General features: G+C 37.4%; 1 protein-coding gene across 1 annotated transcript in view; it reads right to left on the bottom strand.

Moving 5' to 3' along the window:
• Nucleotides 1-12,093, bottom strand: part of LOC145260421 (signal recognition particle subunit SRP54-like) — a 52,247-nt gene extending 40,154 nt beyond the window's left edge. The window contains exons 1-2 of the mRNA XM_080118406.1: nt 11,959-12,093; nt 11,477-11,637 (exon numbers count right to left, since the gene is read on the bottom strand). Coding sequence (XP_079974532.1) covers nt 11,477-11,554 — 78 coding nt within the window. The 5' untranslated portion in view covers nt 11,555-11,637; nt 11,959-12,093. The remainder of the gene's footprint in view (nt 1-11,476; nt 11,638-11,958) is intronic.
• Between the last annotated feature and the right edge of the window lie 2,342 nt (nt 12,094-14,435).

Raw genomic sequence — 14,435 nt, 5'->3', positions numbered from 1 at the left:
GTACAAAGTTGTAGCACCTATTCTGAAGCCAAGCTTGGGTCTCTTTGGACTTGTGGGTCGGCGCCGAATCCTGTTGCTACACACAGGGTCTGGTAGCAGCCATCTGATTACACCAGGGGATCACTGAGCTCTTCAGCACATCCAGGTACACTTTGGTGGTGACTTTCAAGCCAACATTGAAGATATGAGGTGGCATGATGTAGCCGTCACTTGAAACCACACCAAAGACCATAACCATGGCCAGAAACTTTATTTTCATCACCCTGGGCACATTCCTGTTATACGGATTTGGATTTTGAGGGTGCTGGTTATGGTCCTGGATCAGTAGAGAGCAGGAGTTGTATAGCGGCGTATTTCTGATCTCGCTTATTGAACATTGTGTCACTTTCAGACATGATAGAAGACTCCTATCGCTCTTGGGATTTGTACACAACTGGTCAACTAGGAGACAGTCTGCAACAAACCGGTTTTCATAAAACAGAAATGGAATCATATCGTCTTTTGTAGAGCGACAATTTTATCATTCCGTTTCTGTACAAGTGTTAGCCAATCACGGTTCCAGCATAGAGGTGAGGACCCAGGATCAATTCAGTATCATGTTTCACTGTTTTGAGTAAGGTTTTCTCTTGATCTCCACATCGTATTTTTCCGATCCTGAAGAGGAACTTGTTCAATGACTTTATGGATGAAATCATCTGGGTGACAATCAGGAACATCACCGAACAGATTTCCATACTTGATGGTCCTCATGAATCACTCTCGAAATAACAAAATAGTTTACTGCCACATAAACATCGTTGTTATCTTCCCTCTTAACTTCTAATATTATGTACTGACTATCAGTTTAACTCTTTAATTTATTATGTAACACTGTTTGTCTTGACTTAATTGCATTGCAAACGCTAAAGAAGCAAGAAAAAAAAAAACATTCAACATATTTCAAACAAACCCCCACTCTTTATCTGTGCCTAAACCTAAATGTAGATTCCATGAACAAAGCTTTTTTCTTGGAGCTGCACGCCTATGGAATTGTTTTCTGTTTTCCTGCTGACTACAATATGGTTGTCTTCAAGTCTAACGTAAACAAGTTTTTGATGAGCCATTCCATATAAGTTTATAAATTTACCGAATTTCCATTACTAACAATTACTAAAAAAAAAATAAATAAATAAATAAATAAAAAATAAAAAAAACTATATTGTCCAATTTCTACTGTACACTCTTTAACCTTTATCCTCGAGTGGCCTCTTGGCCTTGATAAGTGGTGATGCCTATGTATTAAAAAAAAAAAAAATGTACAGATTCACTAATCATTATACATACATTACAAAACAATAAAATATTTCCAGTTCCTTAATCTGGAGGGATGAAAAAAAAATTGTCCAAAAATTCAGTCCAAAACTGAGAAAATAACATTTTCGTATTATCAGGATATGACCCTTGTTTTTCATTCTTCCTCAAAGCTAGAAAGTTCAACAAAATCAAAACCACAAAAGAACATTCTATTTTAGGACAATTTTCTGACTCAAAATCACAAACACCCAAACCAATTCAATCATTTGTCATGACAACTGTGTATGTGTTAACAATTTAGATAAATAACATCCCCCCCCCCCACATGAAATAGTTCCTTTATTTTTTTTTCCTTCTAAAGCACAATTGACAATTTAATCAGTTTTAATATCATTTCTTTTTGTCGTCATTGTAGGTACCCAAAAACAGGCATTTATGTTTTTTTTCTTTTTGAGACGCTCTTTCCAAGCCGTGTGTGCATGTTTCTTTTCCTATATTTTCTCCTATATTTAGTAGGGTGTTTTTTTAAAAATGGAGGTGATAAATTCGTTGCTACTAGAGTCAATGAGAACATCTAAAAACGAGATTTTACTATCAACACTTAGTTCGTATGTGAAGTTACGGACGGAATTACTCTGAAATGTACTCTTTAAAGATTCTATGTTATCGGCAAGAATCAATATACAGTCCACATATCAAACATAAATAGAAGGCTTCTTTATCAATTCTCCAGTTGGCCATATAAAAGTTACTGAATGTTGGTCCCAACAGGGAACCCATAGCACCGCCATCCACCTGTGTATGTATATTTTCCAGATGATCATAAAATGGAACTTTAGTTGAGCACTTTATTAATAACTTCTTTAAAATTGTTGGGCTCATTTTCAGTGGAGGAAGGGTGGGATTTTCTTCCATGTGTTTTTTTTTTTCTTTGCCCGTGAATCTGTGAAAGTATAATTAATCACAAGGCACCAAATAACCATACATGTTATATAGTGAGGTGGGTGGATATATACATTTATATGTGTATGATTGTATAAACGTCCATATTTGTACCGGCCATATCATCTCTAGCGTGTTGTCTTGTGGATGTTTCACGTTACATGAACCTTGGGTAATCGTGCTGTATATATGATGCATTTATATATACGCATGCATCTCTAGCGGCTTGTGTCGTCTAGTATATATAATGTTCATTAATGGGCAGGTCAATAGTTTTAGACATTCAAATAACAGTTAACAGAAAACATTCATTGTGCGTTATGAACACAGTTCTTTACAAAGACAAGTAACATTTTTACTGTGGGGGCACATCAGATCAAAAGGAGACACAAGTTATTTTTTTCCTTTGTTTTTTTTATGGTTCTTCCAGAGGACATGTAGTTAAAAAAAAGGGGGGGGTATAGAATCAATCTAGTTTCTAATCATTTGTTCATTTGTTTTTGTTGCGGTGTTATGGTTTTTTCAAGTGCCATGAGAAAAATTTTGGCACTGAAAAATATTACAAATAAATAGTTTGGTTGTTATGTCATCTATATATAAAAAAAGCGAAAATGTGTGTATGTATGTATGTTCGCTTTTTCTGTATGTTCGCAAAAGGATTTTTTTCGGCTACTTCTCGAGGCCGTTGCTCATTTTTAAAACTTTTTATATCACGTCGAAATCATAATATCTACGAGTTACGAACGGGGGTCGCGTGTATGTATTTAATTTGCCCGACTTTGAAAAGCTAAATATTCAACATTTTTCGATCGGCGCGTGTAGATTCACCTTTTTCGTATAATAAAAGTAAAACTAATACAAAGGTTGTTGCATAGTTCCCAGCGTCCAAAAGCAATCAGCTTGGATCAATGTGGTTTTTTTTCTTGTCTCAGAGAATTGCTATTCAATTTGAACAATCCCTTTCAATGGGGAGCTGATCATCTTGGTGAAGCCCAAACTGCTCCGCAGTAAATGAAAAAGCCATCCTGCAGTGAAACAAAGTAAACAAACGCCAAAAACTGCCCCCTCATCGTAATGCTCCCGCGATGACCTCATAAGCGTCCACCTGTCAATCAAACCTCCTTGACTTGACTCACTTTAATCGCTCTTATATTCTCATTGTCGGCGTAGAGCAGGTGTTCAGGCTCAGTCTATAGGCCTCAGGGCTACGGATTCAAGCCCACATGCCACCAACCACCCCCCATCTTTTTTTTTTTTTTTTTTTAAATCGCTATCATTAGTTTCCTTTTTGTTCTGATTTACCCCCCACCAACACACACACACCTACAAATACCCAGGCAACGCCGGATATCCCCCGCTAGTTTATATATATAAAAGGCAAAATGTTTGTGACCATTTCGTATATGTCTCGCAAAGGCTTTTCTCGCACACGGCCCTGGGGGGGGGGGGAACGATCGCTTACAAGTGTTTATATACGCCCTAGATAATAATATCTAGGATTTGGGAAAGCGCGTCACGTCTAGATTTATTTACATCGACTTTTACAAAATTATTGTTATTTTGGCTTCTCACGTGTTGATTCGGCTTTTTCGTATAAAAAGGGAAACTAATTCAAAAGCTAACAGACTGTTCTCAGCATCGCGCCGGGAAACGTCCAGAAACAATCAGCTTTGATCAATGTGGGGACAAAGTCCTCTTATATCAGACAATTGCTAATCAATCTGGACAATGGGAAGCTGGTTTCCCTCTCCCCAACATCTGTTGGGGAAAAAAAACAGTCAAAGTTGGGTAAACAAACCCAAGTTAACTGCATAACTTCTATTTGACCTCAATAATTAGGTCAAATAGAAGCAGCAGAGTTAACTTTTATTGCTGCCATCTGTCAATAGTTAAATAAATAAATTCATACGTGTTTCCCTTGTATGTCTCCATGGTCCAGTGGTTAACGTCGTACGTCTTTTTTCACACTTTAATTTCCAACTTTGCCTCAAGGGTACGGGTTCGATCCTCATACTCACCTACCAAAACATTTTTTTTTATTTTACACCCACCCCCCACCCCGGAGTTTTGATTTACTCAAAACACTCGGGCATCGCCGGGTACCCCCGCTAGTCTATAAATATAAAAGCGAAAATGTGTGTATGTGTGTTCGCTAAAAACTTTCGACAGACACGACGAAAATTCACAAACTCGGTATCATATTGAAGCTCCATCCTTCGCTCAAAAAATATCAAAAAATTGGCCAAAAACATTAATTTTTTCACCCCTCATGACGACGACCAGTTCTATGTATGCATCAGATGACATCATGATCTGATTTACTTTAAATAGTTGAAAAACTGACTAAATTTCATGTACGTCATGTTAGCTCAGCTGGTTAGCGCGTTGGTTCGTTATCTAAACGTTTTGGGTTCGAATCGTGGTGTGAGAGTTCTTTTTTTTTAATTTTTTAAATTTAAATATTGAACCAGTGTTATTTAAGCCACTTTTCACGTAACGTTCGTTTTTCTGTTTTTTTTTATTTCGCTTATCCACCCCCGACCACACACCCAAAAACACCCAGGTACCCACTGATTTTTTAAATTTTAATATCGAAACAGGCTTATTTAAGCCATTTTTCACGTGTTCGTTTTTCTGTTTTCTTTTTCGATTTTTACATTTAACATCGTTCGTTTGCCTTACGTTAGTTTTTTTGTGTTTTTTTTTCGATGTTTTGATTACTACCCCCGCACCCCCGCTTAAGTTTTAACTTTGTTTTCTTTTTTTTACTTCGCTTATAACAAACAAACCTGGTCATTAACCTCATTTGCTGATGTCATCGTCGTTGTAACGCTCTACAACTTCCGTGCGCGCACCTGTCAATTTGGTTCTTACTTAAATAAATTCAAACATCTTTCAGTAACTGGCCGATTTTATTTTCAAACTTTGCCTCAGGGCTTCGAGTTCAATCCTACCAACTTTTACGCCCCCTCCCAGTTTCTTGTTTATTTAAGAGCACACACACCTCCAAACAGCCGGGCAACGCCAGGTACCCCCGCTAGTCTATAAATATAAAAGCGAAAATGTATGTATGTATGTATGTGTTCGCTTTTTCTGTGTGTCTACAAAAGGCTTCTTTCAAAGAAGCGGTCGCTCGCTTAACAACTTTTAAAAACTTTTTATATCACATACAAATCGTAATATCTCACAGTTAACAACGAAGCTCACCTGTCTATTTAATTTGGTTGATTTCGAGAAGATAAATATTCAATATTTGTCGCTCGCCGCATATGGGTTAGTCTTTTTCCTATAACATCTTGGGGGCAAGGAAAAAAGTGTTCAGCAGTAAATGAAATCCCGCAGTCAAACTGACCTCATTAACTCATTAAAACGAGCACCTGCTAAATCCAACTAATTAAATAAATTCAAACATGTTTCCGTAAGCATGTCGCAGTGGGGCAATGGTTAACGTTGCACTTTTTTTTTTTTCACAACTTTGCCTCAACGGTTCGGGTTCGATCCTCATACTTACTTTTTTTTTTTAAACCCCCCCCCCAAACACCCGGGCAACGCCGGGTACCCCTCACTAGTATATATATAAAAGCGACATTGTGTATTAGTGTGTGTGTGTGTGTGTGTGCATTTTTGTGTATGTCCGCCAAAGGCTTTTTTCGCCGGGCTTATCTGTCGGCTCACTCTTTCTTAAAACTTTTTATATAATGTCTAACTCATAATATCTATGAGTTATGACCGAGGGTCGCATCTATTTTTAATTTGCCCGACTTTTATGGGCTATTTTCGAGATTCTTTTTCGATCGCCGCATTTTCGTTATGCTGTTCAGTATAAAAAAAGTGAAAACTGGCTTGCAGCCGTGTCATATTTCAAGGTCAAACATTACACGACTTAACTTTCTCGCACATGTCAATTTCACTTTATAAATGTTAACTTAAGACACTTATCACTTCCTTTCCCCTCGTGGCCGAGATGGTTAGGTCTCAGGGTTTTTTTCCATTTCATTTCCAACTTCGTGCCAAGGCTTTGGGGTTCAAGCCTACCTTCCTACTAAAACTTTTTTCTTTTATACCGCCATTTTTTTTTTTTTAAACAGAGTTGTTTTGATCTACCCCCTCCCCCCAAACATACACACACACACCTCCAAACACCCAGGCAACGCCAGGTACCGCTCCCGCTAGTCTATAATATAAAAAGCAAAATGGGCACACACATTCGTCTAGGTCCACGAAAGGCTTTTTCGTCAGGCTTCTCGCGTTGGTTACATTTAGGAAGAAGTTTCCTAATACTTCCTAGATCGTAATATCTCTGATTTGCAAATGGGCATCATCTCTATCTTTATTTTGATCAAGCTTTAAAAAATTCCCTCGTTTCGAGTGTTTGTTTGTCTTTCTTTCATAAATAAAGTGAAGCTAATCAAAGCAAAGGCATCTGCCTGGTCTTCCGGGCTGGGACGTTTTGAAGTCAATTAGGTTTGATCAATGTGGGGGGAAACTCTTCATATCAGACAATTGCTATCGATATTGCCAGAGTTCCCCCTTTTTAGGAGGAGCTGGTTTTTACCAACATCATGGGGAAACAAATAAAATGGCAGAAAGCGGGAAGCTTAACTGGCCTCCAGCCAGACATTCATTTCTGCACCTGCATGATTCTTAACTTAATTACCAACTCATTCATTTCATTATCCGCTATGGCGTGATGGTTAGAAAGAAACACCTCTTTCTCTAGCTTTTTTTCTTTTTTATTTATTTCGTCTCCTCCACCACGGAAAAAGTTACCAACTCTTTTTTTCACCTTCTTTTGCTCCTTCGTTGCACGGATTCCACCCTTTTTTATTAATACCCCCACTAGTATAGTCTAAGGGGGATTAGCTACAACTAACTCTAAGTCTGAGGCGACCAAGTTCACTTTATTATATAAATAACAGTATATTTCAACAAAATTTGAATTGAACATTTTTTTTTTTAAAACCCTAACCTAAATTTTAGATTCAGTTTTGCAAAAGCTGGCTTGGTTCGGTTCAAATTCTGTAGAAGCATCAATATAATGCAAAATGACGACCCACTTCTTAATCACATAGCATAAAACAGAACGAATAATAATTTTTTTGCATTTTCATATGGCAATCTTTGAGATTACAGAATAAAAATGTCATATTGTCAGGTTTGTTGGGGGTATTTACGTCGAGGGGGTTGCTTGCAGTTCATCAGAACATTCACCGTTAAGTACTTGTAGAACAAGCAGAGAAATGCTACATTTCGTCGATAGGACAGAGGCTGAAGCTCAGATGACAGTTCAGGACCTATCAGGTTGGCGACTCTCTTTTGAACCTTGTCTAGGAGCAGCAGACTAGTAGCAGATGCACCAGCCCAAATATGACAACAATACTCCATACATGGGCGAATGGTGGCCTTATAGATGTATAGGATACTTTCGGGCATTAGTAGCTTTCTAGCACAGAAGAGAGAACCTACCTTCTTTGCAGCGGTCCTGGCAATGCTCTCAATGTAATTATTCCAACTCATGTTTCCTGTGAACATTAAGCCGAGGAGTTTAAAAGATGTGCTTTCAGATAAAGGGTCTTTGGCCATTGCTATTGGTGGTAGAGAAGGTTTCTTGTAATTATTGAAGGAAATAAGTTTAGTCTTGGCAGCATTTATTGTGACCATCCATTTTTGTCCCCATTCCACTACTGATTGGAGGTCATCCTCTAGTGTTTCTGCCATTACTTTAGATATATGTTCATTCGTTTTCCTGTCGTGCCTGCTATAGAGTGTGGTGTCATCAGCATATATACCCATCTCAGAGGCAATTTTGTCGGGGAGGTCATTTATGAATATCAGGAACAGCAGAGGTCCAAGGATAGAACTCTGGAGCACCCCCGCATTTATATCATATTGTTTAGATGTACGACCGTCGAGGACAACCTGGATTTTTCTCTTATCTAAGAAGAATTTAATTATGTTAAGTATTCTTCCAGTGATACCGTATGATCTGATTTTCCTAAGAAGACCTTCATGCCATACCCTGACAGAAGCCTTAGATATATCTAGAACTACCACTCTACCTTCACCTGCTTTGTCCAGTGAATGGTATATACGTTCAGAGATTACAGTTAGGATGTCTGCTGTGAAACGGGCTTGCCTAAATCCGTATTGCTGGTCAGTCAGAAGTTTAGCATCTGTAAGGTGATGGACTAGAGCTTGGTTAATTATGATCTCAAATATTTTGGCGAAAAGTGGGAGGAGGCTAATGGGGTTATAATTTATTGGGTCAGTTTTTTTGCCAGAATTCTTGAAAACTGGTACCACGGAAGCAGTTTTCCAGCAGACAAGAAAGCAAGATTCGTTAACGCATTTGTTGTAAAGTTTGGAGAGAACTGGAGCTACTTCGGCGGAGCACTTTTTTAATAGCACAGCTGGGATGAGATCAGTTCACCATGCTTTTGAAATGTCAAGATTTTTTATGATGGCATGCACCTGAGAAAAGGTGATTAGCAGGGTGTGGAGTTGGCGGCAAACCGTCTGGCAAGCATGTTAGCCTTCTCGGTTGCTGAGTAAACAACCTCATGATTGTTGGATAGTGGGGGAATTGTTGATTGCCCATTATTTACTACACTGTTGTAGATTTTCCAGAAGTCACGGGTTCCTAATTTCTGTGCTTCGATGCATTTTTTTGTGGTTTCAGTAAATTCTCTCTTAGTTGTCGCTATTTCTTTCTTACAGTTACTTCTGGCTTCTATATACTTCTGTCTGTTTGAACTGGACTTATGTTTGTTAAATCTGTAGTACGCATGCTGCCTTTGCGCAATGGAAGCTGCACAAGTAGAAGTAAACCATTGGGGAGAGTGGGGCTTGTTATAAAATTTCTGTGTGGGAACATGTGCTTCAATTGCTGTTTTGAACCATTCAGTGGTCTCATTTGCGCACTGTTCAGCAGGAAGTGAAAAGATATTTCGCCATGGAGCGTCTCTGATGAGATCCCTGCTGGCTTCTCAGTCAGCATTTTTATAATATCTCGTTGTTTTGAGCAATGGCTCTTCAGTTTGGGCCCTAGAGTTTAGGGCAATTTCAACCATTATCACTGCATGATCAGCGTTCCCAAGTGGGCTGTGGGCATTCATAACACAATCATCGGGAACTGTGGTCAGAAAAGGATCTAAAAGTGATGCGTGTTGTTCTTGCTGGTCTGGGAAACCGGTCGGAGACGTAAACATCTGTGATAGGGAATAAGATATAGTGAAGCTATATGTTGTGCTACCAGCTGCATCTGTGTAAGTAGAAAATGCAAGCCAGTTGTTGTGGTGAACATTGAAGTCACCAAATACATGCACTTGTGCGCAAGTGTCGAGGGAAAGTCCTGTATCTATGCTGTCAGAGACTTTGTTTATTAGGGTACAGTCCTAGGTCGAGGGAGAGCGGCAGAGAAAATAAAAGTAACTAATGTTATGTTGCATGTTAAGTCTAAAGCACATAAAGGCTTGATCGTCCGATTCTAGTTTTGTTCCTCTAGTTAAGGGGAGGGTGTTTCGAATATAGACTCCAAGAATCCTTACGGCAGAGTGGGAGATATCCGGTCATGTTAAAGTAGTTAGAGGGGATGAATATGATATTTTTGTTCTGTGATATGTATGCACATCAGATTTTTCTGTATTTTTGTTTTATAATTATGTTGAATTCTAGTCTTGCAAACAAATTAATAATTTAAAAAATGATTACTCATTTTATATCATGTGGTCAAGAACTGGGTGATCATTTTACGTTAAATTCACATACAAAGTGAACTTTTAAGTGGTTCTCCTGTAGCAGATGTCTCCCTGATTCTACTTTCGCTTTTCTCATTCACATGCCCCTATTCCGAATTCATAACAGCTGGCTGGCATCAGTGGGCTCTTTTTTGTGTGTTTGTTTTTACCAAAACGGTCATTAACAATATTTTTGCTTTGGTTTTTTTTTTTTTTTGTGTTCAACATATCTCAAACTGATGATACAAATTATTGCAAATATAAAAATAATTAAATTAAAACGAAAATCATTTTTTTTTATTTCGAATTAAGTAAAAATTCCATGTTTTACGTGAAATTTAAAATTAAAAGTTTGAAATATGTTAAACATTAAAAAGAAAAATTGTTAATGCTACGAATTCGGAATAGGGGCATGTGAGCGAGAAAAAAACGAAAGTAGAGTTAGGGAGACATCTGCTACATGGAAACTGTAAAAAAATAAATAAATATGGGGCAAATTCAGATTATGGCAGCATTTAAAAATAAAGAAAATGCAGAAATGCCTGTATGATGTACATACTAGTCACGGAAGAAGGATTAAATATTCCAAAAATCGGTACCCATGCACTTATTGATCCATGCTGAAATAATAATGTTACTATTTAAAATGCCATTCTTAACATGGGGAGGAGAGGGTGTTTTGCACCTATTCTGTACTTTAACCTTACAATTGAATAAAAAAACATATCATAAAACTTTAATTAAACTTGGAAATACGATTTAAAAATTAGCGCGGATTGATCAATTAGTATTTTTTGTTGTTGTTGTTGTTTTTTTTATTCAAACAAATTAAATTTTACAACTAAGCGAATCATAGTGTTTTTGTCGGCCATTACTGAATCCGATGAAATAAATAAAGAGAGACAACTCAAATTGAAGTATCGAAGATGAAAAATAAGCCTCGGGTTCAATGGTACTAGTGCAGAGAGTGATCCGGACGTAAATAATAACGTTATTATTTAAAAAGCCGTTCTTAACATGGGGAGGGGAGGGTGTTTTGTACCTATTCTATACTTCAACCTTACAATTGAATAAAAAAAACATAAAACATATCATAAAACTTTAATTAAACTTGGAAATACGATTTAAAAAAAATAGCGCGGATCACTCTCTGCACTAGCACCATTTTGATTTTTTTTTTTTTTTTAGTTAAAAAAAAAACTACTTGGTCGATTTACGTAATTTTTGGAATATGACATCTTCGTTCTCTAAAAAGTAGGTACACGATTAAAAGTTTTTCTCCATTTTTGTTTATCGCTATAAGTGCCAATCTAAACTTGCATCAAAAATACACATTGAATCTCATTTTTATATTTTCGTAATCAGAGTGGGGGCAAAGGGTGAATTTTTAACATTAACTTTGATTTTAAAAAACGAATAAAATTAAACAAAAAAAAAGAAAGAAAAAAAACATTTTCATAAAGATTCAAAATCAGAACTTGAATATAAGTAAATTTAAATCTTACCTCTTTGTTGATGACCGTGGCATGACTAAGTGAACGTAAGGCAGATGTGATCTTCCTTCCAAGATCGGCTAACACCATTTTGAAAAACCAAACAGATTGTGTACTTTAAAAAGAAAATAGACTTGAAAATCTAGCAGGAATCGAGGACGACCAAGAAATATCTGAGGAGCAAAATAAATAAAAGAATATAAAAGTATTAACATACAAGCGGAGATATTTAAAAACATGTTTAAAATTAAACAACAAACAACAAAATGCGAGAAAAGCAAACCTGTTTTCCATGAAAAACACACACACCATACTTGCCATTAAAAGAAAACACACACACACACAAATTGAGAAATCGACCCAGGACCCATTAATTATTGAATAAAAATATGTGTGGCCCCCTGAAACGTATCGGTGCGCGGGGGTTACATTCAAACTTGAGAAATAATTGCGGAAATCAGATAGAAAAATAAAACGAAGTGAAAATTACTTACTTGGAAAGGTTCAACAGGGATTACTCCTGTTTTCCATGTATCGTCATCAGAAAAACGGTGTAACGCCACGTGACCTGACGATTATCGGTGTCATACGTGAAAAAGTCCCCTCTTAACAAAAAGGGTGGTTTTCTGTAGCAGGTGTTACTAGAATATGACAGAAGTAAACAGACAGCCTTATCATTAACTAGCAGGGAAATCCGACGTTGCCCGGGATTTAATGAGGATTAACGAATATTTCACCCTCCCATATTTTATTGTCATCGAAATCGGTGAAATCGCCTAATTTTTCAATCAAATCGATTAATTACCTGCTCTAGTTGGGTAGCCACGGCGGTTGTTGTGGCCTTTGTATATATTACGAAGGTCATGTTGCGATGCACCGGAAGGAAAGCTTCACATGTCTCTCCATAGTGACTTAGTCTACAACATACTGTAGCTTACATTGCACCGTAGAGAACCTATTATTGATTCTATAAAATTATTTTTATATAATAGCTTTTTTTTTTTAAATTACATTTTCACCCCAAGCAAGGCACATTACCACTTTGATGTAGGGGGCTACTATCGGGGACCTAAACTACAGGGGTACTATGTAGGGAGTTGGGCAGCAAGATGTCGGTTCATGTTACATTTGAACTTAAAATCGCAAAAGTCAAGTATCATGGTTCAGCTATGCTCTAAACAGAAATATTTAGTACAAACGTGCTCTTTTTATATCAAAGAACCTCCACATTGATTATATATGCTGAGCCTTTCTATTTGTGGAGTGCTAATGGCTTGAATTCAAGTTTAAAATGTAGAATTCAAGCATCATGGTTCAATTGTACTCTAAACAAGAACATTCTAGGGCAATTGCTCTTGACATATCAAAGGCCTTTGATAGGGTATGGCATAAAGGTTTACTTCACAAGATCTCTAGCTATGGTATAGCTGGAAATGTCTTCTCGATTATTAAATCATTTCTCTCTGATAGGTTCATAAGAGTAGTAATTGATGGGCAAAAATCAGAAGCTCACAGTATTAATGCTGGAGTCCCTCAGGGTTCCATCCTCGGCCCAACTCTTTTCCTGGTCTACATTAATGATCTTCCAAATCACATCATAACATCATTCGTAGACATTTTTGCTGACGACACTACCATCTATGGTAGCACATCTAAGAAAGTAAACGACCCAATTCTCTCCGATTCTCTCTCCTCTGATCTTGATCATGTTGTACAATGGGGAAAGGAGTGGCTGGTTACTTTTAATGCATCTAAAACCAAGCTTCTATCTTTACATCATCAACGTTCTGATCCACGTCTGGCATCAATTAAAATGAATGGCTCTCGTCTTGGGGAGGCCTCAAGTTTTGACAAGCTTATGGGCTTGACCTTTACTCCTGATCTTAAATGGAATACGTACATCAAATCTGTTGCCAAGGCCACTGGAAAAATAGTCAGATTCTTCTATCGATCCAGTAGATATCTCATTGCTGATGCAATTCTCTATCTATATAAGAGCCAGATACGTCCAAGGATGGAATACTGTTGCCACATATGGGCAGGAGCTGCTAGAAAAAACTTGTCCTGCCTTGATAGGGTTCAAAATAGACCGTGGCCTGGTGGAAGATGTCCTTTTCTCTTCGCTGCAACCTCTATCTCACAGAAGAGATGTTTCGAGTTTGTCTCTGCTTTATCGTTATTTTCATGGAATGTTCGACTGAGCTTCAATCTATGGTACCCCCTCGCCAAACTTTCACAAGAAACACTCGTCTGAAAACATTATCAATAATTCCCTCCACTCTTTATCTGTGCCTAAACGTAAACATAGATTCCATGATCAAAGCTTCTTTCTTAGAACTGCACGCCTGTGGAATTGTCTTCCGTTTTTCTGCTTTCCAGCTGTCTATAATATGGTTGTCTTCAAGTCCAACATAAACAAGTTTCTGATGAGCCATTCCACTTAAGTTAACAAATTTACCGAACTTCCATTACTATCGATTACTATATTGTCCTTTTGACTACTGTACATTCTTTAACCCTTATCCTTGAGTGGCCAATCGGCCTTGATAAGTGGTGACGCCTATGTAAAAAAAACAAAAAAAAACAAGAACATTCATTTTGAACGTGCACTTGGCATATCAAAGAACCTACTGTTAATTTTATATGCCGAGTCTTTCTGCTTGTGCAGTAATAAAACTTTTCAAATGCACTTGTGATGTTAGGCTGTATAAGGAGTTAACTTTAGTCAAAATCGCCTGTTCCTTTTTTCATCAGAGTTTTTTTTTGTTTTGATTATCGATACTTATTGAAGATATTCCACTACAAACCTATCTAAGAACACTAAGAGAACATAAGGTACATTTGTGTGAAATTTCAAAAAAATCGAACCAGCCATTTTGAAATCTATAGGGAACGAACACACACACACTAACACTCACACATACACACATGCATACACACACACACACGCGCGCACACACCACACAAAGTT

This window comes from Euprymna scolopes, chromosome 36 (genome assembly GCF_053919585.1).
Source record: "Euprymna scolopes isolate OS-2025 chromosome 36, ASM5391958v1, whole genome shotgun sequence".
In the NCBI taxonomy this organism is placed as follows: Eukaryota; Metazoa; Mollusca; class Cephalopoda; order Sepiida; family Sepiolidae; genus Euprymna; species Euprymna scolopes.
This window is presented reverse-complemented; position numbering and strand designations above follow the sequence as displayed.